Source organism: Seriola aureovittata, chromosome 11 (genome assembly GCF_021018895.1).
Source record: "Seriola aureovittata isolate HTS-2021-v1 ecotype China chromosome 11, ASM2101889v1, whole genome shotgun sequence".
NCBI lineage: Eukaryota > Metazoa > Chordata > Actinopteri > Carangiformes > Carangidae > Seriola > Seriola aureovittata.
Window position 1 is genome coordinate 4879669 of NC_079374.1, and position 25466 is coordinate 4905134.

General features: G+C 30.8%; 1 protein-coding gene across 2 annotated transcripts in view; it reads left to right on the forward strand.

Moving 5' to 3' along the window:
* The window catches only part of plekhm3 (pleckstrin homology domain containing, family M, member 3), a 60494-nt gene extending 35292 nt beyond the window's left edge, over positions 1-25202 (forward strand). For both annotated transcript variants that reach the window (XM_056389458.1, XM_056389457.1), the window contains exon 8: positions 19788-25202. In XM_056389458.1, the coding sequence (XP_056245433.1) occupies positions 19788-19950 (163 nt within the window). In that variant the 3' untranslated portion in view covers positions 19951-25202. The remainder of the gene's footprint in view (positions 1-19787) is intronic.
* The last annotated feature ends 264 nt before the right edge of the window (positions 25203-25466 follow it).

Genomic DNA, 25466 nt, shown 5'->3' on the forward strand with positions numbered 1-25466 from the left:
AGTCATAGTGTAGGATCATATTGAATGTGCTCTCACAAGAAGCCATATTTGGAGATATTTGTCTTGAGTACAAAATGTTTCAAACATCAGAGCTGAAACATGATAAAGTGAAAAGACAAAGTCATCTCCATTACAGTGAATCATCAATAACATTATCTACATAATACAACTTAAAACTTACCATCATTGTAGAAACTTTTGTCATTGCTGAGTCATTTCTTTAATTTCTTGGATCAGTTCATCAGCTTCTTGGTGAGAATGGCAGATATAAATGCAGGATGTCAGAGTCGCCACCTCTGCCATGAATGTGATGCGGACATATTCGCTGGTTGGTCTGAATGTGAACCATGAACTCACTGAAACAGCCAATAGCTTAAAATTTTTAAAAAAATTTTTTCCCTCTCCTCATGAAATGAAGACAGACAGTGAGGATTTTTGTGCCCAATTTTAAATATTTTTAACTCAAGTTGACTATTCTTTGCTGTATAGATTGAATCCAAGCCAGCTTGTGTCTATTGCCACTTTTTAAAATTTGCTTCATGTTAACTGTACCATGAGAAATCCTGTTGTGCTCAGAAGCTTCTGGAGAGGTTCTTCAGAAGGCAGTGAGCTGAGCGAGAGTGTACCTAATGGCAAAGCATCTGTATAGAAAAGGCATCTTGTGCTTCTCTGGAGAGTGATTGACTGTTCATTTTAATAACCCACCAGTAAAGAGTCATAGTAATGTCACTGCTTGAGGCGGAAGTTAGATTTATTGTTGTTCATGTCCCTCAGGTTTAGCATGTTTCTGTGTTTATATGTGCTTTTGTACCTTTACCTATGCAAGGACCAATTAAGTTTGAGACCTTGAGAGTGAAATTGTTTTGGCCAGTCCTGACTTCTTCAATGGGCTAGTTTAAGCAAAGTTATAAAAGTATGGAGTGGAGTATTTCACACGTCCCTCTTGTGCTGCTCTGTCGATAGTTTTAATTTTCCAGGTTTTGAAATATCTGCCTTCAAGATTTCTGCCATGATTTTATTTCTGGCACTCAACAGAAAACACAAAACAGACTACAGTGAGGTGTGTTGATTATCCAGAGCTGAGCTGAGCCTGCTGCTTGTTAGTAACACTGGGTTGCATGAAAGCATTTGTGCGCGTGTGTGTTGGGTGAGGGGATTTTCACGACATGAGCAGTTAACACAGTCCAGAGCTTTGTCTTCGCCCCCTCAGAGTGACAGACAGCATAGTGATAAGAGCAGATCAGGACTGATTCCTAGAAGACTGAGTCGTGGAGGGAAACACTTATACACAGTCTGCTCTATAACACATGCACACACCTTCCTTGTTGAGTTGTGTTTTATGACTTGTAAAGGAAGTGTTAAGTGTTAACTGATAATGGCTGCATCTACTGTACTTACAGGAACAGAGCGGTAATGATTCACTAAGCTTATTCAGAAAGTGATAATACAGGAAATGAGCAATAAGTGGATTAATGAAAACAGCCAGCCATGTTGCAATCAAATATGTGATGTAGTGTGTTCTGTTCGTTGTTTTGTCCCATCATTTCAGTCAGTAATAATGACATCACCTATTCACCATGTGCAATAATTTCACAAACCACATCTGTGCAATATGCTTTATCTGCTGCTACTTTTTGTCATTGTATATCATTAAAACGTCATAAAATAGAATATAGAAAGTCATAGAATGGTAGGTCATAAAAACATCGTACTATAGAAAGGAATAAAAGGTCATAGTATACTACTATACTAAACGTTGTAATATACTATGTCATAAAACGTCATAGTATAAGGCATTTTTGTCTTACTATACCATGAGGTTTTAATTCCTATGACTGACATTTTATGACAATTGATGCGATACTATACTGTGACGTTTGTTGACATTTTCTGAAATTTCCATGCCTTACTATACAATGACATTTTATGACAATTGATGCCATAGTATACTATGATGTTTTTATGAAATTTACTGCCATACTATACTATGATGTTTTTATGACATTTTATGCCGTACGAGACTATGATGGTTTTTTGACATTTTTATGGAATTTAATGCCATACTATACTGTGACGTTTTTTGACATTTTTGGATGATTCCATGCCTTACTATACTATGACATTTTATGACAATTGATGCCATATTATACTATGACGTTTTTATGCCTTGCTATACTATGACTTTTTTTTTTTACATTTAGTAGTATACTATGACGTTTTTGTAACAAATGATGCCTTATTATACTATGACATTTTATGACCTTTTTTGCAAAACTATACTATGACTTTTTTAGACATTTTTATGCTATACTATAGTGTTTTTTTGACAAATAATGCCATAGTATACTATGACATTTTATGACTTTTTTTTGCCATGATATATTATGACTTTTTTGACATTTTGTGACGTTTTTTATGCTATAGTATATTATGACGTTTTTTGGCGTTTCTTATGCCATAGTATACTATATTTTTTGACATTTTATGCTATAGTATACTATGACGTTTTTATGCCTTTTTTTTGCCATGACGTTTTTATGACATTTGCCTTATTGCCTTTATGCCTTACTATATTAAAATGTTTTTTTGACAAATGATGCCATAGTATTCTATGACATTTTATGACTTTTTTTGCCATACTATATTATGACGTTTTTATGACATTTTATGCCTTACTATGCTATAATGTTTTTGTCTTTTTTTGCCACATTTTACTATGACGTTTTTATAACATTTCATGCCATAGTATACTATGACATTTTATGACGTTTTTTGACATTTTTATGCTATGACATTTTTTTGGCATAGTATACTATGACTTTTTGACTTTTTTGTTATACTACACCAAAACGTTTTTTGATGTTTTTTATGCCTTGCTGTACTTTGACGTTTTTTTGACAAATGATGCCATAGTATACTATGACATTTTATGACGTTTTATATGTAATAGTATTCTATGACGTTTTTTGGCATTTTTTATGTCATAGTATACGATGACTTCTTTATGACCTTTTTTGCCATACTACACCAAAACGTTTGACATTTTTTATGCCTTGCTGTACTATGACATTTTTTTGACAAATGATTCCATACTATACTATGATGTTTTTATGTCTTTTTTTGCCACATTTTACTATGACGTTTTTTATGCCATAGTATACTATGATGTTTTTATGTCTTTTTTTGCCATATTATACTATGACGTTTTTATAACATTTCATGCCATAGTATACTATGACTTTTTCTGACTTTTTTTGTCATACTACACCAAAACATTTTTGACATTTTTATGCCATAGTATAATATGACTTTTTGACTTTTTTTGTCATACTACACCAAAACGTTTTCAATGTTATTTATGCCTTGCTGTACTTTGGACTTTTTTTTTGTCATGACGTTTTTTATGTCATAGTATACTATGTCCTTTTTTGGCATTTTTTATGTCATAGTATACTATGACTTCTTTTGCCATACTACACCAAAACGTTTGACATTTTTTATGCCTTGCTGTACTATGACATTTTTTTGACGAATGATTCCATACTATACTATGATGTTTTTTGACATTTTTATGCCATAGTATACTATGATGTTTTTATGACAAATTATGCCATACTATACTATGATATTTTTTGACGTTTTTTATGCCATAGTATACTATGTCGTTTTTTGGCATTTTTTATGTCATAGTATACTATGACTTCTTTTGCCATACTACACCAAAACGTTTGACATTTTTTATGCCTTGCTGTACTATGACGTTTTTATAAAATTTAATGCCTTAGCATACTATGACATAAAAAACGTCAAAAAATGTCATAGTATAGTATGGCATAATTTGTCATAAAAACATCATAGTATGCTATGGCATTAAATTTTATAAAAACGTCATAGTATACCATGGCATATATATGGCATATGATGTTTTTATGACATAAAAAACGTCAAAAAATGTCATAGTATAGAATGGCATAATTTGTCATAAAAACATCATAGTATGCTAAGGCATTAAATTTTATAAAAACGTCATAGTATACTATGGAATCATTTGTCAAAAAAATGTCATAGTACAGCAAGGCATAAAAAAGGTCAAACGTTTTGGTGTAGTATGGCAAAAGAATATAGTATACTATGGCATAAAAATGTCAAAAAATGTTATAGTATACTATGGCATGAAATGTTATAAAAACGTCATAGTATAATATGGCATCATTTGTCACAAAAAGTTCATAGTATACCATGGCATAAAAATTTCAAAAAACATCATAGTATAGTATGGAATCATTTGTCAAAAAAAGGTCAAAGTACAGCAAGGCATAAAAAATGTCAAACGTTTTGGTGTAGTATGGCAAAAAAGGTCATAAAGAAGTCATCGTATACTATGACATAAAAAATGCCAAAAAACGTCATAGAATACTATTACATAAAAAACGTCAAAAAATGTCATTGTATAGTATGGCATAATTTGTCATAAAAACATCATAGTATGCTATGGCATTAAATTTTATAAAAACGTCATAGTATACCATGGCATATATATGGCATATGATGTTTTTATGACAAATTATGCCATACTATACTATGACATTTTTTGACGTTTTTTATGCCGTACTATACTATGACATTTTTTGACGTTTTTTATGTCATAGTATACTATGACGTTTTTATAACATTTCATGCCTTAATATACTATGACGTTTTTTGACATTTTTATGCCATAGTTCACTATGACTTTTTTGACTTTTTTTTGTCATACTACACCAAAACGTTTTTGACATTTTTATGCCATAGTATACTATGACTTTTTTGACTTTTTTTTGCCATGACGTTTTTATGACATTTGCCTTATTGCCTTTATGCCTTACTATATTAAAATGTTTTTTTGACAAATGATGCCATAGTATTCTATGACATTTTATGACTTTTTTTGCCATACTATATTATGACGTTTTTATGACATTTTATGCCTTACTATGCTATAATGTTTTTGTCTTTTTTTGCCACATTTTACTATGACGTTTTTATAACATTTCATGCCATAGTATACTATGACATTTTATGACGTTTTTTGACATTTTTATGCTATGACATTTTTATGCTATGACATTTTTTTGCCATAGTATACTATGACTTTTTGACTTTTTTGTTATACTACACCAAAACGTTTTTTGACGTTTTTTATGCCTTGCTGTACTTTGACGTTTTTTTGACAAATGATGCCATAGTATACTATGACATTTTATGACGTTTTATATGTAATAGTATTCTATGACGTTTTTTGGCATTTTTTATGTCATAGTATACGATGACTTCTTTATGACCTTTTTTGCCATACTACACCAAAACGTTTGACATTTTTTATGCCTTGCTGTACTATGACATTTTTTTGACAAATGATTCCATACTATACTATGATGTTTTTTGACATTTTTATGCCATAGTATACTATGATGTTTTTATGTCTTTTTTTGCCATATTATACTATGACGTTTTTATAACATTTCATGCCATAGTATACTATGACTTTTTCTGACTTTTTTTGTCATACTACACCAAAACGTTTTTGACATTTTTATGCCATAGTATAATATGACTTTTTTGACTTTTTTTGTCATACTACACCAAAACGTTTTCAATGTTATTTATGCCTTGCTGTACTTTGGACTTTTTTTTTGTCATGACGTTTTTTATGTCATAGTATACTATGTCCTTTTTTGGCATTTTTTATGTCATAGTATACTATGACTTCTTTTGCCATACTACACCAAAACGTTTGACATTTTTTATGCCTTGCTGTACTATGACATTTTTTTGACGAATGATTCCATACTATACTATGATGTTTTTTGACATTTTTATGCCATAGTATACTATGATGTTTTTATGACAAATTATGCCATACTATACTATGATATTTTTTGACGTTTTTTATGCCATAGTATACTATGTCGTTTTTTGGCATTTTTTATGTCATAGTATACTATGACTTCTTTTGCCATACTACACCAAAACGTTTGACATTTTTTATGCCTTGCTGTACTATGACGTTTTTATAAAATTTAATGCCTTAGCATACTATGACATAAAAAACGTCAAAAAATGACGAATGATTCCATACTATACTATGATGTTTTTTGACATTTTTATGCCATAGTATACTATGACTTTTTGACTTTTTTGTTATACTACACCAAAACGTTTTTTGACGTTTTTTATGCCTTGCTGTACTTTGACGTTTTTTTGACAAATGATGCCATAGTATACTATGACATTTTATGACGTTTTATATGTAATAGTATTCTATGACGTTTTTTGGCATTTTTTATGTCATAGTATACGATGACTTCTTTATGACCTTTTTTGCCATACTACACCAAAACGTTTGACATTTTTTATGCCTTGCTGTACTATGACATTTTTTTGACAAATGATTCCATACTATACTATGATGTTTTTTGACATTTTTATGCCATAGTATACTATGATGTTTTTTATGTCTTTTTTTGCCATATTATACTATGACGTTTTTATAACATTTCATGCCATAGTATACTATGACTTTTTCTGACTTTTTTTGTCATACTACACCAAAACGTTTTTGACATTTTTATGCCATAGTATAATATGACTTTTTTGACTTTTTTTGTCATACTACACCAAAACGTTTTCAATGTTATTTATGCCTTGCTGTACTTTGGACTTTTTTTTTGTCATGACGTTTTTTATGTCATAGTATACTATGTCCTTTTTTGGCATTTTTTATGTCATAGTATACTATGACTTCTTTTGCCATACTACACCAAAACGTTTGACATTTTTTATGCCTTGCTGTACTATGACATTTTTTTGACGAATGATTCCATACTATACTATGATGTTTTTTGACATTTTTTATGCCATAGTATACTATGATGTTTTTATGACAAATTATGCCATACTATACTATGATATTTTTTGACGTTTTTTATGCCATAGTATACTATGTCGTTTTTTGGCATTTTTTATGTCATAGTATACTATGACTTCTTTTGCCATACTACACCAAAACGTTTGACATTTTTTATGCCTTGCTGTACTATGACGTTTTTATAAAATTTAATGCCTTAGCATACTATGACATAAAAAACGTCAAAAAATGACGAATGATTCCATACTATACTATGATGTTTTTTGACATTTTTATGCCATAGTATACTATGATGTTTTTATGACAAATTATGCCATACTATACTATGATATTTTTTGACGTTTTTTATGCCATAGTATACTATGACGTTTTTTGGCATTTTTTATGTCATAGTATACGATAACTTCTTTATGACCTTTTTTGCCATACTACACCAAAACGTTTGACATTTTTTATGCCTTGCTATACTATGACATTTTTTTGACAAATGATTCCATACTATACTATGATGATTTTTGACATTTTTATGCCATAGTATACTATGACGTTTTTATGACAAATTATGCCATACTATACTATGATATTTTTTGACGTTTTTTATGCCATAGTATATTATGATGTTTTTTATGTCATAGTAAACTATGTCGTTTTTTGGCATTTTTTATGTCATAGTATACTATGACTTCTTTTGCCATACTACACCAAAACGTTTGACATTTTTTATGCCTTGCTGTACTTTGACCTTTTTTTGACAAATGATTCCATACTATACTATGATGTTTTTTGAAATTTTTATGCCATGGTATACTATGAACTTTTTGTGACAAATGATGCCATATTATACTATGACGTTTTTATAACATTTCATGCCATAGTATACTATAACATTTTTTTGACATTTTTTATGCCATAGTATACTATATTCTTTTGCCATACTACACCAAAACGTTTGACCTTTTTTATGCCTTGCTGTACTATGACATTTTTTTGACAAATGATTCCATAGTATACTATGACGTTTTTATAAAATTTAATGCCTTAGCATACTATGATGTTTTTATGACAAATTATGCCATTCTATACTATGACATTTTTTGACGTTTTTTATGTCATAAAAACATCATATGCCATATATATGCCATGGTATACTATGACGTTTTTATAAAATTTAATGCCATAGCATACTATGATGTTTTTATGACAAATTATGCCATACTATACTATGATGTTTGTATGACAAATTATGCCATACTATACTATGACAATTTTTGACGTTTTTTATGTCATAGTATACTATGACGTTTTTTGGCATTTTTTATGTCATAGTATACTATGACTTCTTTATGACTTTTTTTTGCCATATTACACCAAAACGTTTGACATTTTTTATGCCTTGCTATACTATGACATTTTTTTGACAAATGATTCCATACTATACTATGATGATTTTTGACATTTTTATGCCATAGTATACTATGACGTTTTTATGACAAATTATGCCATACTATACTATGATATTTTTTGACGTTTTTTATGCCATAGTATATTATGATGTTTTTTATGTCATAGTAAACTATGTCGTTTTTTGGCATTTTTTATGTCATAGTATACTATGACTTCTTTTGCCATACTACACCAAAACGTTTGACATTTTTTATGCCTTGCTGTACTTTGACCTTTTTTTGACAAATAATTCCATACTATACTATGATGTTTTTTGACATTTTTATGCCATAGTATACTATGACTTTTTTTGTCATACTACACCAAAATGTTTTTGACATTTTTATGCCATAGTATACTATGATGTTTGTATGACAAATTATGCCATACTATACTATGACAATTTTTGATGTTTTTTATGTCATAGTATACTATGACGCTTTTTGGCATTTTTTATGTCATAGTATACGATGACTTCTTTATGACTTTTTTTTGCCATATTACACCAAAACGTTTGACATTTTTTATGCCTTGCTATACTATGACATTTTTTTGACAAATGATTCCATACTATACTATGATGTTTTTTGACATTTTTATGCCATAGTATACTATGACGTTTTTATAAAATGTAATGCCTTACCATACTATGATGTTTTTATGACAAATTATGCCATACTATACTATGACATTTTTTGACGTTTTTTATGTCATAGTATACTATGACGTTTTTATAGCATTTCATGCCTTTATATACTATGACGTTTTTTGAAATTTTTATGCCATAGTTTACTATGACTTTTTTGACTTTTTTTGTCATACTACACCAAAACGTTTTTGACGTTATTTATGCCTTGCTGTACTTTGACCTTTTTTTGACAAATAATTCCATACTATACTATGATGTTTTTTGACATTTTTATGCCATAGTATACTATGACTTTTTTTGTCATACTACACCAAAATGTTTTTGACATTTTTATGCCATAGTATACTATGATGTTTGTATGACAAATTATGCCATACTATACTATGACAATTTTTGACGTTTTTTATGTCATAGTATACTATGACGTTTTTTTGACATTTTTTTGACATTTTTATGTCATAGTATACTATGACTTCTTTATGACTTTTTTTTGCCATATTACACCAAAACGTTTGACATTTTTTATGCCTTGCTATACTATGACATTTTTTTGACAAATGATTCCATACTATACTATGATGATTTTTGACATTTTTATGCCATAGTATACTATGACGTTTTTATAAAATTTAATGCCTTACCATACTATGATGTTTTTATGACAAATTATGCCATACTATACTATGACGTTTTTATGACTTTTTTTGCTATAGTATACTATGACGTTTTTTTGACATTTTATGACATAGTATACTATTATGTTTTTTTGACATTTTATGCCATAGTATACTATGACGTTTTTATAAAATTTAATGCCTTACCATACTATGATGTTTTTATGACAAATTATGCCATACTATGCTCTGACATTTTTTGACGTTTTTTATGTCATAGTATACTATGACGTTTTTATAACATTTCATGCTATAGTATACTATAACATTTTTTGACATTTTTATGCCATACTATACTATGATGTTTGTATGACAAATTATGCCATACTATACTATGACATTTTTTGACGTTTTTTATGTCATAGTATACTATGATGTTTTTATGTCTTTTTTTGCCATATTATACTATGACGTTTTTATGCCATAGTATACTATGACTTTTTTGACTTTTTGTCATACTACACCAAAACGTTTGAGATTTTTTATGCCTTGCTGTACTTTGATGTCTTTTTACGTTTTTATGACATATGATGCCATATTATACTATGACGTTTTTATAACATTTCATGCCATAGTATACTATGATGTTATAATGACTTATTTTGCCGTACTATACCAAGACGTTTTTTATGCCATAGTATACTATGACGTTTTTTTGACAAATGATTCCATACTATACTATGATGTGTTTTTACGTTTTTATGACATTTCATGCCATAGTATATTGTGACATTTTATGACTTTTTTGCCATACTATACTATGACATTTTTTATGGCGTAGTATACGATGACATTTTATGACTTTTTTTGCCATACTATATTATGACAAATGATGCCTTACTATACTATTACATTTTTATGAAATTTAATGCCTTTACCATACCATGATGTTTTTATGACACATTATGCCATACTATACTATGACGTTTTTATGAAATTTAATGCCTTACTATATTATGTTTTTTTTGCCACACTATACTATGACATTTTTTAAAATTTTTTCTTTATTTAAGTATATTTTTGGGGGCTTTTTATGCCTTTATTAGACAGCACAATAGAGAGAGAGACAGGAAATAGGGAGGCAGAGAGAGGGGGAATGACATGCAGCAAAGGGCCGTCTTTTGCAGGATTCGAACCTGGGCTGACTGCAGCGAGGACTGTAGCTTCTACATATGGGGTTCCTGCTCAACCCACTGCACCACTTTACGCCCCTACTATGACATTTTTTGACGTTTTTTATGCCTAACTATACTATGACGTTTTTATGACATTTTATGCTTTACTATACTTTGACATTTTTATGAAATTTAATGATTTACCACACTATGATGTTTTTATGACACATTATGCCTTACTGTATTTTTATACTACCCCAGAATCTGTGCCAATGCACAACTGTTGCTTCTTTTTAAGTCTTTTTATGTTTATGAGTACTTTCATGCGTATGTTTGTTTATATGCATGAATATATCAATGTATATGTGTGTGTATGCATGTACATGTATGTGTGTGTATATATATATAAATTTCATGTATACATTGTTTATTTTTGTTTGTGCTTCTAAATGTTTTTATTTGCTCTACTTATTGTCCTGAAAAGCGCTTATAAAAAAAATGTATTATCATTACTATGATGTTTTGTATGATGTACTACTCTACTATACATAAAATGTCATAAAAACATCATTTGACATTTTTTTGCCAGACTATACTATGATGTTTTTGACACATTATGCCTTACTATACTATGACATTTTAATGTAATTTTATGCCTTACTGTATTTTTATACATATATACTACTATCTCCTCCAGAGTCTGCGCCAATGTACAACTGTTGCTTCTTTTTTATGTCTTTTTATGTTTATGAGTACTTATATTTGTATGTTTGTTTATATGCCTGAATATATCAATGTAAATGCGTGTGTATTTGTATGTGTATCTACATATATGTTTTTTTTTATTTTTTTTATTTCATGTGTACATTGTCTATCTTGTTTGTGCTTCTAAATGTTTTTATTTGCTCTATAAAGTGTCCTTGGGTGTCCTGAAAAGTGCTTATAAATAAAATTTATTATCATTACTATGACGTTTTTTGACATTTGCCTTAATATATTATTACATTTTATGACATTTGATGCCAAAAAATGTCATAGTATACTATGGCATAAGAAAGTCAAAAATGTCAAAGTATGGCAAAAAATGTCATAAAAACGTCACAGTATAGTATGGCATCATTTGTCATAAAAACACCATAGTATAGTATGACATAAAAATGTCAATAAACATCATAGTATAATATGGCATCATTTGTTATAAAAATGTCATAGTATAATATGGCATAAAATGTCAAAAAACCGTCATAGTATACTATGGCAAAAAAAGTCATAAAAACGTCATAGTATAGTATGGCATAAAAATTTCTAAAAACAACATAGTATACTATGGCATAAAAATTTCAAAAAACATCATAGTATAGTGTGGCAAAAAAAGTCATAAAAACGTCATAGTATAGTATGGCATAAAATGTCCAAAAAATGTCATAGTATGGCATAAAATGTCAAAAAAACATAATAGTATACTATGGCATAAAAATGTCAAGAAATGTCATAGTATGGCAAAAAAAGTCATAATAACGTCATAGTATACTATGGCAAAAAAAAGTAATAAAAACGTCATAGTATAGTATGGCATAAAAATTTCAAAAAACATCATAGTATACTATGGCATCATTTGTTATAAAAAGGTCATAGTATAATATGGCATAAAACGTCAAAAAACGTCATAGTATACTACGGCATAAAATGTCAAAAAAACGTCATAGTATAGTATGGCAAAAAAAGTCATAAAAACATCATAGTATACAATGGCGTAAAAATTTCAAAAAACATCATAGTACACTATGGCATAAAAATGTCAGAAAACATCATAGTATACTATGGCATAAAATGTCAAAAAAACATAATAGTATACTACGGCATAAAATGTCAAAAAAACGTCATAGTATACTATGGCAAAAAAAGTCATAAAAACGTCATAGTATAGTAAGGCATAAAAATTTCAAAAAACATCATAGTATACTATGACATCATTTGCTATAAAAAGGTCATAGTATAATATGGCATAAAACGTCAAAAAACGTCATAGTATAGTATGGTAAAAAAAGTCATAAAAACGTCATAGTATAGTATGGCATAAAAATGTCAGAAAACGTCATAGTATAGTATGGCATAAAATGTCCAAAAAATGTCATAGTATACTATGGCAAAAAAAAGTCATAAAAACATCATAGTATACTATGGCATAAAAATTTCAAAAAACATCATAGTATACTATGACATCATTTGTTATAAAAAGGTCATAGTATACTATGGCATAAAATGTCAAAAAAACATAAAAGTATACTATGGCATAAAATGTCAAAAAAACATAATAGTATACTATGGCATAAAATGTCAAAAAAACATAATAGTATACTATGGCATAAAATCTCAAAAAAACATAATAGTATACTATGGCATAAAATGTCAAAAAAATGTCATAGTATAGTATGGCATAAAACGTCAAAAAACGTCATAGTATAGTATGGCAAAAAAAGTCATAAAAACGTCATAGTATAGTAAGGCATAAAAATTTCAAAAAACATCATAGTGTACTATGGCATAAAAATGTCATAAAAACGTCATAGTATAGTATGGCATAAAACGTCAAAAAACGTCATAGTATAGTATGGCAAAAAAAGTTGTAAAAACGTCATAGTATAGTATGGCATAAAAATGTCAAAAAACGTCATAGTATAGTATGGCAAAAAAAGTTATAAAAACGTCATAGTATAGTAAGGCATAAAAATTTCAAAAAACATCATAGTGTACTATGGCATAAAAATGTCATAAAAACGTCATAGTATAGTATGGCATAAAACGTCAAAAAATGTCATAGTATACTATGGCAAAAAAAGTCATAAAAACGTCATAGTATACTATGGCATAAAAATTTCAAAAAACATCATAGTACACTATGGCATAAAAATGTCATAAAAACGTCATAGTATAGTATGGCAAAAAAAAGTTGTAAAAACGTCATAGTATAGTATGGCATAAAAATGTCAAATAACGTCATAGTATAGCATGGCATAAAAATGTCAAATAACGTCATAGTATAGCATGGCATAAAAATGTCAAATAACGTCATAGTATAGCATGGCATAAAAAAAGTCATAAAACGTCATAGTATAGTGTGGCAAAAAAAGTCATAAAACGTCATAGTATGGCATAAAAATGTCAAAAAACGTCATAGTATAGTATGGCATAAAAATGTCAAATAACGTCATAGTATAGCATGGCATAAAAATGTCAAAAAATGTCAAATAACGTCATAGTATAGTATGGCATAAAAATGTCAAATAACGTCATAGTATAGCATGGCATAAAAAAAGTCATAAAACGTCATAGTATAGAGTGGCAAAAAAAGTCATGAAATGTCATAGTATAGTAAGGCATAAAACGTCAAAAAACATCATAGTTTAGTATGGCAAAAAAAGTCATAAAAACGTCATAGTATACTATGGCATAAAAATTTCAAAAAACATCATAGTATACTATGGCATAAAATGTCAAAAAAACATAATAGTATACTATGGCATAAAAATGTCAAGAAACGTCATAGTATAGTATGGCAAAAAAAGTCATAATAGCGTCATAGTATACTATGGCAAAAAAAAGTAATAAAAACGTCATAGTATTGTAAGGCATAAAAATTTCAAAAAACATCATAGTATACTATGGCATCATTTGTTATAAAAAGGTCACAGTATAATATGTCATAAAAACGTCAAAAAACGTCATAGTATAGTATGGTAAAAAAAGTCATAAAAACGTCATAGTATAGTAAGGCATAAAACGTCAAAAAAACATCATAGTATAGTATGGCAAAAAAAGTTGTAAAAACGTCATAGTATAGTATGGCATAAAAATTCAAAAAACATCATAGTATAGTATGGCATAAAAATGTCAAAAAACGTCATACTATACTATGGCATAAAACGTCAAAAAACATCATAGTATGCTATGGCATAAAAATGTCATAAAACGTCATAGTATAGTAAGGCATAAAAATGTCAAATAACGTCATAGTATAGTGTGGCATAAAAATTTCAAAAAACGTCATAGTATACTATGGCATAAAAATTTCAAAAAAACCTCATAGTATACTATGGCATAAAATGTCAAAAAAAACATAATAGTATACTATGGCATAAAAATGTCAAGAAACGTCATAGTATAGTATGGCAAAAAAAAGTCATAATAACGTCATAGTATACTATGGCAAAAAAAGTAATAAAAACGTCATAGTATAGTATGGCATAAAAATTTCAAAAAACATCATAGTATACTATGGCATCATTTTTTATAAAAAGGTCATAGTATAATATGGCATAAAACGTCAAAAAACGTCATAGTATAGTATGGCAAAAAAAGTTGTAAAAACGTCATAGTATAGTATGGCATAAAAATGTCAAATAACGTCATAGTATAGCATGGCATAAAAAAAGTCATAAAACGTCATAGTATAGAGTGGCAAAAAAAGTCATGAAATGTCATAGTATAGTAAGGCATAAAACGTCAAAAAACATCATAGTTTAGTATGGCAAAAAAAAGTCATAAAAACGTCATAGTATACTATGGCATAAAAATTTCAAAAAACATCATAGTATACTATGGCATAAAATGTCAAAAAAACATAATAGTATACTATGGCATAAAAATGTCAAGAAACGTCATAGTATAGTATGGCAAAAAAAGTCATAATAGCGTCATAGTATACTATGGCAAAAAAAGTAATAAAAACGTCATAGTATTGTAAGGCATAAAAATTTCAAAAAACATCATAGTATACTATGGCATCATTTGTTATAAAAAGGTCACAGTATAATATGTCATAAAACGTCAAAAAACGTCATAGTATAGTATGGTAAAAAAAAGTCATAAAAACGTCATAGTATAGTAAGGCATAAAACGTCAAAAAACATCATAGTATAGTATGGCAAAAAAAGCCATAAAAACGTCATAGTATAGTATGGCATAAAAATTTCAAAAAACATCATAGTATAGTATGGCATAAAATGTCCAAAAAACGTCATACTATACTATGGCATAAAACGTCAAAAAACATCATAGTATGCTATGGCATAAAAATTTCAAAAAACATCATAGTATAGTATGGCATAAAATGTCCAAAAAATGTCATAGTATACTATGGCACAAAAAAGTCATAAAAAACGTCATAGTATACTATGGCATAAAAATTTCAAAAAACCTCATAGTATACTATGGCATAAAATGTCAAAAAAAACATAATAGTATACTATGGCGTAAAAATGTCAAGAAACGTCATAGTATAGTATGGCAAAAAAAAGTCATAATAACGTCATAGTATACTATGGCAAAAAAAGTAATAAAAACGTCATAGTATAGTATGGCATAAAAATTTCAAAAAACATCATAGTATACTATGGCATCATTTGTTATAAAAAGGTCATAGTTTAATATGGCATAAAACGTCAAAAAACGTCATAGTATAGTATGGCAAAAAAAGTTGTAAAAACGTCATAGTATAGTATGGCATAAAAATGTCAAATAACGTCATAGTATAGCATGGCATAAAAAAAGTCATAAAACGTCATAGTATAGAGTGGCAAAAAAAGTCATGAAATGTCATAGTATATTAAGGCATAAAACGTCAAAAAACATCATAGTTTAGTATGGCAAAAAAAGTCATAAAAACGTCATAGTATACTATGGCATAAAAATTTCAAAAAACATCATAGTATACTATGGCATAAAATGTCAAAAAAACATAATAGTATACTATGGCGTAAAAATGTCAAGAAACGTCATAGTATAGTATGGCAAAAAAAGTCATAATAACGTCATAGTATACTATGGCAAAAAAAGTAATAAAAACGTCATAGTATAGTATGGCATAAAAATTTCAGAAAACATCATAGTATACTATGGCATCATTTGTTATAAAAAGGTCATAGTATAATATGGCATAAAACGTCAAAAAACGTCATAGTATACTATGGCAAAAAAAGTCATAAAAACGTCATAGTATACTATGGCATAAAAATTTCAAAAAACATCATAGTATACTATGGCATAAAAATGTCAGAAAACGTCATAGTATAGTATGGCAAAAAAAGTCATAATAACGTCATAGTATACTATGGCAAAAAAAGTAATAAAAACGTCATAGTATTGTAAGGCATAAAAATTTCAAAAAACATCATAGTATACTATGGCATCATTTGATATAAAAAGGTCACAGTATAATATGTCATAAAACGTCAAAAAACATCATAGTATACTATGGCAAAAAAAGCCATAAAAACGTCATAGTATAGTATGGCATAAAACGTCAAAAAACATCATAGTATACTATGGCATAAAAATGTCCAAAAAATGTCAAAGTTTACTATGGCATAAAAATGTCCAAAAAATGTCATAGTATACTATGGCAAAAAAAGTCATAAAAACGTCATAGTATACTATGGCATAAAAATTTCAAAAAACATCATAGTATACTATGGCATAAAATGTCCAAAAAACGTCATACTATACTATGGCATAAAACGTCAAAAAACATCATAGTATACTATGGCATAAAAATGTCCAAAAAATGTCATAGTATACTATGGCAAAAAAAGTCATAAAAACGTCATAGTATACTATGGCATAAAAATTTCAAAAAACATCATAGTATAGTATGGCATAAAATGTCCAAAAAACGTCATACTATACTATGGCATAAAACGTCAAAAAACATCATAGTATGCTATGGCATAAAAATTTCAAAAAACATCATAGTATAGTATGGCATAAAATGTCCAAAAAACGTCATACTATACTATGGCATAAAACGTCAAAAAACATCATAGTATACTATGGCATAAAAATGTCCAAAAAATGTCATAGTATACTATGGCATAAAAATGTCCAAAAAATGTCAAAGTATACTATGGCAAAAAAAGTCATAAAAACGTCATAGTATACTATGGCATAAAAATTTCAAAAAACATCATACTATACTATGGCATAAAATGTCAAAAAAACATAATAGTAAACTATGGCATAGAAATGTCAAAAACGTCATTGTACAGTATGGCATTAAACTGTCAAAAAACATCATAGTATACTATGGCATAAATTGTCAAAAAAACGTCATATAGTATGGCAAAAAAAGTAATAAAAACATCATAGTATACTATGGCATAAAAATGTCATAAAAACATCATAGTATAGTATGGCATAAAAATGTCAAAAAACATCATAGTATACTATGGCATAAAAATGTCATAAAAACATCATAGTATAGTATGGCATAAAACGTCAAAAAACGTCATAGTATAGTATGGCATAAAAATGTCATAGTATATTATGGCGTCAATTGTCATAAAATGTTATTGTATAGTAAGGTATAAAAATGTGAAAATATATTTCGTTGTATTTCATATTCACATTTTTCTGTTTTCCTGTCTTTGTACTGTCCATTCTGGAATACTGCAAATGTCCCCACTGTGGATATAATAAAGGATTATCTTACCTACACTCAACCAGGTTACCTGTTGGGATCTGGGAACACGGTGATGTTGTGGCAAAGACAGATCCAAGAAACATAAGCAGTCAGATGATTAAACAGGTTGTAAACAAAGCAACAGATTAGCTCAACACAAAAGTTGAGCAATAACTTGACTGTTCACCCTCATTTTGTCTTCAAACTAAGTTGTTAGCTTGTTACCAACCTTTCTGACTGCCTGTGTTTCTTGGCTCGTCACAGTAGTTTTAAGCAATGTTGTCACATTTCCGATCACAGCAGTTAATTTGATGAGTATGATGTTATTGCTACTCAAAGGAGTGATGGCCAAACCTTCAAAAGTGTTGGAACCTGTTCATCACCAGGAGGAGGCTGCTGTTTCTTGGAGCTGATAAATTAAACATCCCTAAGCTCTGCAAACTCCCTCATGTAGCTTGTACAAATTTTTAGACAGTAGTGTAAATAAAAGCTGAAGTAGATGATACTTTGTCAGAGTCAAAACAGATCTTTGGGAGCTCTGGATGGTTTGTAAATTTTGTAAGAACCAAGACAGTGTTGTGAAATATGCTGACATTTGAAAGTATTTAAGGAAGACGCCTTTATGCTTGCCAAGACTTAAATGACAAGATTGATGCATCTTGCATATTTGTTTGGTAAATAATATGAAACTGGTTAGCGTAGCTTAGCAGACAAACTGGAAGCAGGAGGAAACAGCTAGTCTGGCACTTTAAAAGGTAACAAAATCCACCAACCAGCACTTTTGTATAATCCGTGCAGGGTATAAAAAACAAAGTTTGGTTTTGCAGGGTGTTAATTGTGCTCTACTATTTCTTGGCTAATGTGCTAAGCTAATCAGCAAACCAGCAGCTGGCAGTAGCTTTATATTTGGCATACATACATGATAGTGGTGTCATTCTCCTCAGCAAGAAGGAGATACACATATTTCCCAAAATGTTGAACTATTCCTTTAACCTGCCCTTTAACTTACTGGTTAGGCAGAGGTGCATTGTTTCCAAAGTTAGTGTTTAAAGGTGTCGCTTACCTCTGTGAGAAGTCTCATGCTCTGGTGGCAAACAAAACATTTTATGGATTGTACAGGAAGCTGCAACTCCTTCACAACAAATGGCTTACCCTGTTTTAATTGTGAAACAATGATATGGAGGTGAAACACTAAAAATAGAATCATCATCGACTAGAAACAATTGGAACTGATCAGATCTAAACAAAAGCCAGTTGATGACCGGCTGCAGGGAAGCAGCAAGTCCCAAATACATACTACATAGTCAGAGTTAACTGTTTTAATAACTTATTTACAAAACAAAAAACATATTTTACCAGTTTTATTTAAAGAGATACTTTTTCTATTTGGAGTATGAAACATGTAACACATTTCTATTTAGTTTATATTTTACTGTAATTTTTAATCCTAAAAAAAAAAAGTTTACATTGACAAAATAATCACAGGTGCAGTATGGAATTGTGACACTCTGACCTGTGTTGTGATGCTGTTGTGTGTTTGCAGATGCGACGGCTGCGGGGCCGTTTTCCACGCCGAGTGTCGACAGAAAGCTCAACCATGTCCTCGCTGCGTTCGCCGAGAGCTGCACCACAAGAGGCCGTCCTCCTTCTGGTCACCTGATGACGATAGCCCCGGGTGTTTTCACCTGCCCTACCAAGACACCTGAGACACACGCACACACACACACACACACTCAAACACACACACACAGACACACACACACACACACTCAAACACACACACACAGACACACAGACACACACACACACACACACACACACACACACACACTAAAGCAGTAACAATTAGGGCGCTGCCAGGCCATGACACTGGACAAAGTGCCTGTTTTTTCTGATTTGTGTTTTTCCAGGACAAATTCTGTGACAGTTTTGGCCGGAGGACGAGCTCAGAGAATCTGATGCATCGCCAGGTTTGTGTTTCTGTGTGTTTACCTGCTAACACACACACCTGAGCTGCGCCCCCATAGTCCCTCTGTAAAGAGCAGGGAGACAACCCACTGAGGAACTGCTGCACCAGGCTTTACAGACTGAACTACTTGTATTTTGTAGTCGAACATCTTCACACATGTCAAAGTCGTCCTTTGCCATCTTCATCCCGTCACCACATCACTATCTTCACTCATTTCTTATTCCAGGATTTATTTGGTTTATTCTAAGCCAAAGTTTTCCACCTGCCCTTAAAGTCAAGCATGTGTTTAGTGACAAAACAGTTTGTCAATGGACAGAAAATTAATGATCAATTTTGGCAATCAATGAATAATTTTTCGAAAAGGCAAAACATTCACTGGTTCCAGCTTCTCAAATGTGAAGATTTTGGTTGGTCAAACAGAATAAACAAATGGCGAACATCATCTCAGCCTCTGGGAACGTGATACATTTTTTGTCTTCGTTTACAGACTAAATGATTACTTGATAGAAAACGGATTAATCTATAATGAAAATAATCAGATTCTGTTATTTGCAGCCCTTCTCATGTAACTCATGTAGCCTTGAGAAGTGGCTGTAAAATGTTTGCAGCAGCTGTCGAAAACTTGGATTCATGTCAGTTATAACAATGGAATCAAATATTAAAGCACCGGTTCATATTTTTTCCAAGTCCGTCTTAAAACAATAATCATGTGCTCATATAAACATTGAAGTCGGTTTTGCTTGCTGCGTTTATACTGACCAATAAAAGACGGTAAAATGATTTTGGTTGAAGTGATGGTAGACAATATCCACAGTCCTCTTTCTGTGCTGCAAAAATACATTCCACAGTTTATCTGAAGTTTAAATGAAGCTGCAGTGGTGCCAGTCAAATGAAGCAGGTATATTCCAAAGTGTTTTTGGTGTAAAATTTCTTCTTTGTGTCACATGTGTCCCTCTGCGACATCTCAGCACGGAAACACTGACTAGGGAACCAACAAAACAAAAAGGGAATTCTGTACAAAAAAGACTTTGGAGGATATCCACTTGATTTTTGCAACTCGGCCTGCTGAAGCTCAAAATTAACTTCAAATAAACTTTAGGTAGGTTTATACAGACTTTCAATTTGTGCTTGTCAATGTGACATGCAGTGGAAGTGCAGTGGAAACTTAGTGAATTGATCACAATGTACATGAAGCATTTGATTTAAACGTCCACTGAGGAGATGAAAACATCAGAACTGTGTGGAGCGATTAGGAGACACAAACTTTCTTTAAATTAATACATGAATCAAACATAAATTTCAAGTTTTCTACCTTGTTTTTCTCCATTTGAGGTTTGACTGTGCTCGTCTGCATTAAGAATTCATCTTTTAATGGCCAGTATGAACAGGAGGATACATTTTCAATGTAAATATGGGCATGTGAATACTGTGTTAAGCAAGATCTGGAAAAATGTGAACCCTCCCCTTGAATCAGTCATTTGAAAAGGATTGAGATTGTGATGGGCCTCTCAACTGTTTTCTTAAGTATTAGAGATGAAGCAATTAAACTATTTATCGAGTAAATCAATCGATAATAAAAAATAATTGTTATTTAAAACCCCAGTAACATTATTACTTAGTGGTCATTATTCCAGAACCGCAACATCGCCCCTTTTTCTACAACTTTACCCTGTCAGACAAACTGCTGCATCATTCTCACAGACTGTTTACACACTGAGAGTCATGCTCAGATTTTATCACCCACATCAGCTCAACAGGACTTAAACCGAAGCCGTGTATTTAATCATATTTTGGAGGAAATATGAGTGTTTGGAAAATATGGATCAACAGTCGGGAAGTGGTTTATGCTGTCAGTAGTTCCATAATTTCCTGTGGATGTTTTGTTTTGTTTTTTTTGTTTTGTGGATGACAACTTGAAATCCATTGTAACAGACTAAATCCAAACTGACCACAGCTGCTGTCTGTGAAGAAGAGAAACACAAATGTTTTACAGTCATATTCATGTATTAAATCAGATTCTCGACTTATTTGAGATTTAACCGGAACCATTAGATTTGGATGTTTCACCAAATAATAATAATAATTTTAATAATAATAAAATGATAGCTGTGATTGATGTATAGAAATCCCTCCATACTTCCTCTATCCTTCTGTCACATCTCATTCTCGTTTTCCTTAAACCGAGACAGTTTAACCTCTAGATGTGGAATGAAAGACGTTTGTTAACTCACTCATTTTATCATGTTCCTTTATGTAAAATGTAAACAGACTTTAATTTAAAAAGGACTCTGTCACATCGTCTGAGCACATTCTCCTCCCTCTATCGGTCTAACTGTAAAATAACAGGGGCAATAATATACTGTAACTTATCTTTCATTGTTGCCTTTTCCCTCCTCTCTTCCTCTGTGATTCTACTTCCTGTTGTGCTTTATTCATGCAGAATCTATCAAACATGATAGCAGCTTTAGCTTTTAGTATCTCTATGCAACCTAGATGGCCTTTATAACCCACTGCTTTCACGTGTAAAGGTCTGGAAATACTATTGTTTACGTTTTCTTACATTTTACAACAGCTGCGTTTCCATCTGGTTTTAAGGGCAATTTTAAAAAAGATTTACTGAAATGTCAGAAAAATAAACGTGATTATGATTATTAGTAGTATTTATATTTGTTTATGCTGTTTGAACATTAAAATGAAAGGAAAGTTTTTGTCCAAAACTTAATTGAAACTGAACGTGAAACCAACATATTACATAATTTTTAATTTCTGTCTTTTCTATTCGAATTTATTTTACAATTTTACAAACAGAATATGTTGCATCTTTAATCCAAAATGAAAACCTTTTGCAAAAGGAATAAAAATTAACATTGCCTTCACTTAAAGCTGCACACCCTGATTTTATTGCGTGTCCACTCCCAGCTAACGGCGGATACTTGAGTTTCCAAAACGTCGACAGCAATCTTTTTGTTGGAATTTTGGGCATTGTAACAAATTCACAGATCGCAGCTTTAAAGTTCAACGACTTGTAATATTTAGGATGGAAATGCAGCTGTTGCTTCATCCTGCGACTTGTTTTCTTTTCTGATTTCACTTTAATTTCAGATTGATTCTTTGCTCTTAAGTCCGCGCTGAGGCTCGTTCTCCTTTTCTCATCTTTTTGAGCAATAAAAACATCAACTTTTAAAAGGGAATTTTTGTGTGAATAAGCCACTGTAATCAGTACCTGACCGTCAAACCCCAGTTCCGGGTTTATTCGGAAATATGTATTTTTGTGAAAAGCAGAGATCAGACCGACAGTAATTCATGTTTGTGAAGCATGTAGGACACTGTAGACTGAAACTAAATAACCCAGTAGTTTAAAATATGCCAGGGTTAGTGCACTGATGCGTCAGCTGAATTACACTTGTTTTGTTTTTACTTTGTTTTGAAGGAGAAACCTGCAGCCGTGTCAGGTGATATCACAAGTGAAGTGTTTAAGTTATTGTTGAGTGATTGTGCCTGCTGCATAATAAAAAAAAAAAACTAGTGAAAAGGTATGAAAGCCTTTGGTACAGTATTTTTGATATGTATTTTGTTTGTGTTGTTTTTGTTTTGTTTTTTTATTTGGTTGCTGTGTTATAATTTTTATTTCTGTACTTTTTTTTATTTGTGCACACAGATTAGAGTTCTGCACAAACCTAACACAGAGAACTGACCCACCTTAACCAGACTAGTTCTGCCAAATTTGAGACCCCAAACTCAACCCACAACCTGAAGCTTGTCTTCATGTCATTCATTCCCATTTGCTAGACTGTGCATTGTGTATCTACTTGCAATACATGTGGCACACTGACACAGGCGGTCGCCATGGATCCTGTCCAAGTATCCGTTTCAGCTCGCAGTACTCAGATTACTAATGCGACAATATGAATAAATAAAATACGTCTTAAAACAAACCTGTATGTAAAATATGTTGAAGGGATGTTAAATGTTATTTAACTGCCTAACTAAAGTCTGTACATCAGTTTTATCTCCAAATGAAGTGGTTTAGATTAAGTGGAAAAACATCCTGAGCTTTTCTGGGAAGAAGTTACTATTTAGAATTTATGTTATGTACTCAATAAGATGGAGACAATAAGATTGTGATAGGCTTATTAGTCAGTAATTATTTGGTATTAATTACTGTACTAAACAGTTTGGGGAAGATACTTCCTGGTGCTTATTAGAGAACATGAATTACTCATTTGTGTGCACAAGTAACCAAAAACAAATTTACACCTAATATCTGCTGGACTACATATTTTGCCTTTATGTAGCTACAGCAGCTGATGGCAACTGATCACTTTATTCATTTCTTTGTTTGTTTCATGCAGTATGTCTGTGTGTTCATACCACTTGGAAGTATGTGTTTAGTCAAAGTTTTGTTTGTTTGTTTAGTTATTTTTTTTATGTCTTAAGCATAAATGTGAACATTGTATAAAATCTGAGAATCTGTTTTGTATGATGTGTTCCAGTTGTGTTTTTTTTTTCCAGGTAAATTCAAAGCTAATTTACCTGTTCCATGCTAATTTCTGTTTTCTTTACAACCTCTGTTGGAATCTTAAGGCCATTTTATGACTAAAAATGAACATCAGTGTTTTCAGCTTGAGTATGTTGTCCTGTGTTTACAGGTTGAATGAGTACGGGACTGGAAACGTTCTTTATGTTGCAGGCACATTATGATCATCGCAGTATGTTTTACTTGACGTGCTTGGAGAAGAATATATTGTACAGTATTTAAGCAGAGTAACTGAACTGAAACTCTTCTCTCTTTTGCACATTTTAAGTTATTTTTTATTATCAGTTTCTTTTCATCACAGCCAAATTCTTATGCAAGTACAGGGAGTTGATTTTTTTTTTTTAATTTAATCAGTCCTTTCTCATGTCTGGTTTTGTTCAAATTTGTCCGCTAGCCACTGATGCCAATAAAGACAAACTTCTTAAAAGAGAAAGTGTTTGAATCCTGCATGGAGAAACGTTCACTTTGTTTTGGTTGATATATTTTATTTTGCAGGTTTGATTTAGTTAAATAGATATGATGTTTGCTTGCATCGTTGAGCTAACAGCGCTAGCTACAAATAGAAACTGTGTACAGTATTTTGTCATTACTGCGAAGGCAAAGATATGAGTGAACATACTTGCTCATGAATGGACAGCAGACAATTGGATTTTGTTGCAGGAGTGACTTGACATTTGAACTTGAATCATAAAACTGGATTGTGATGAATTCGAGCT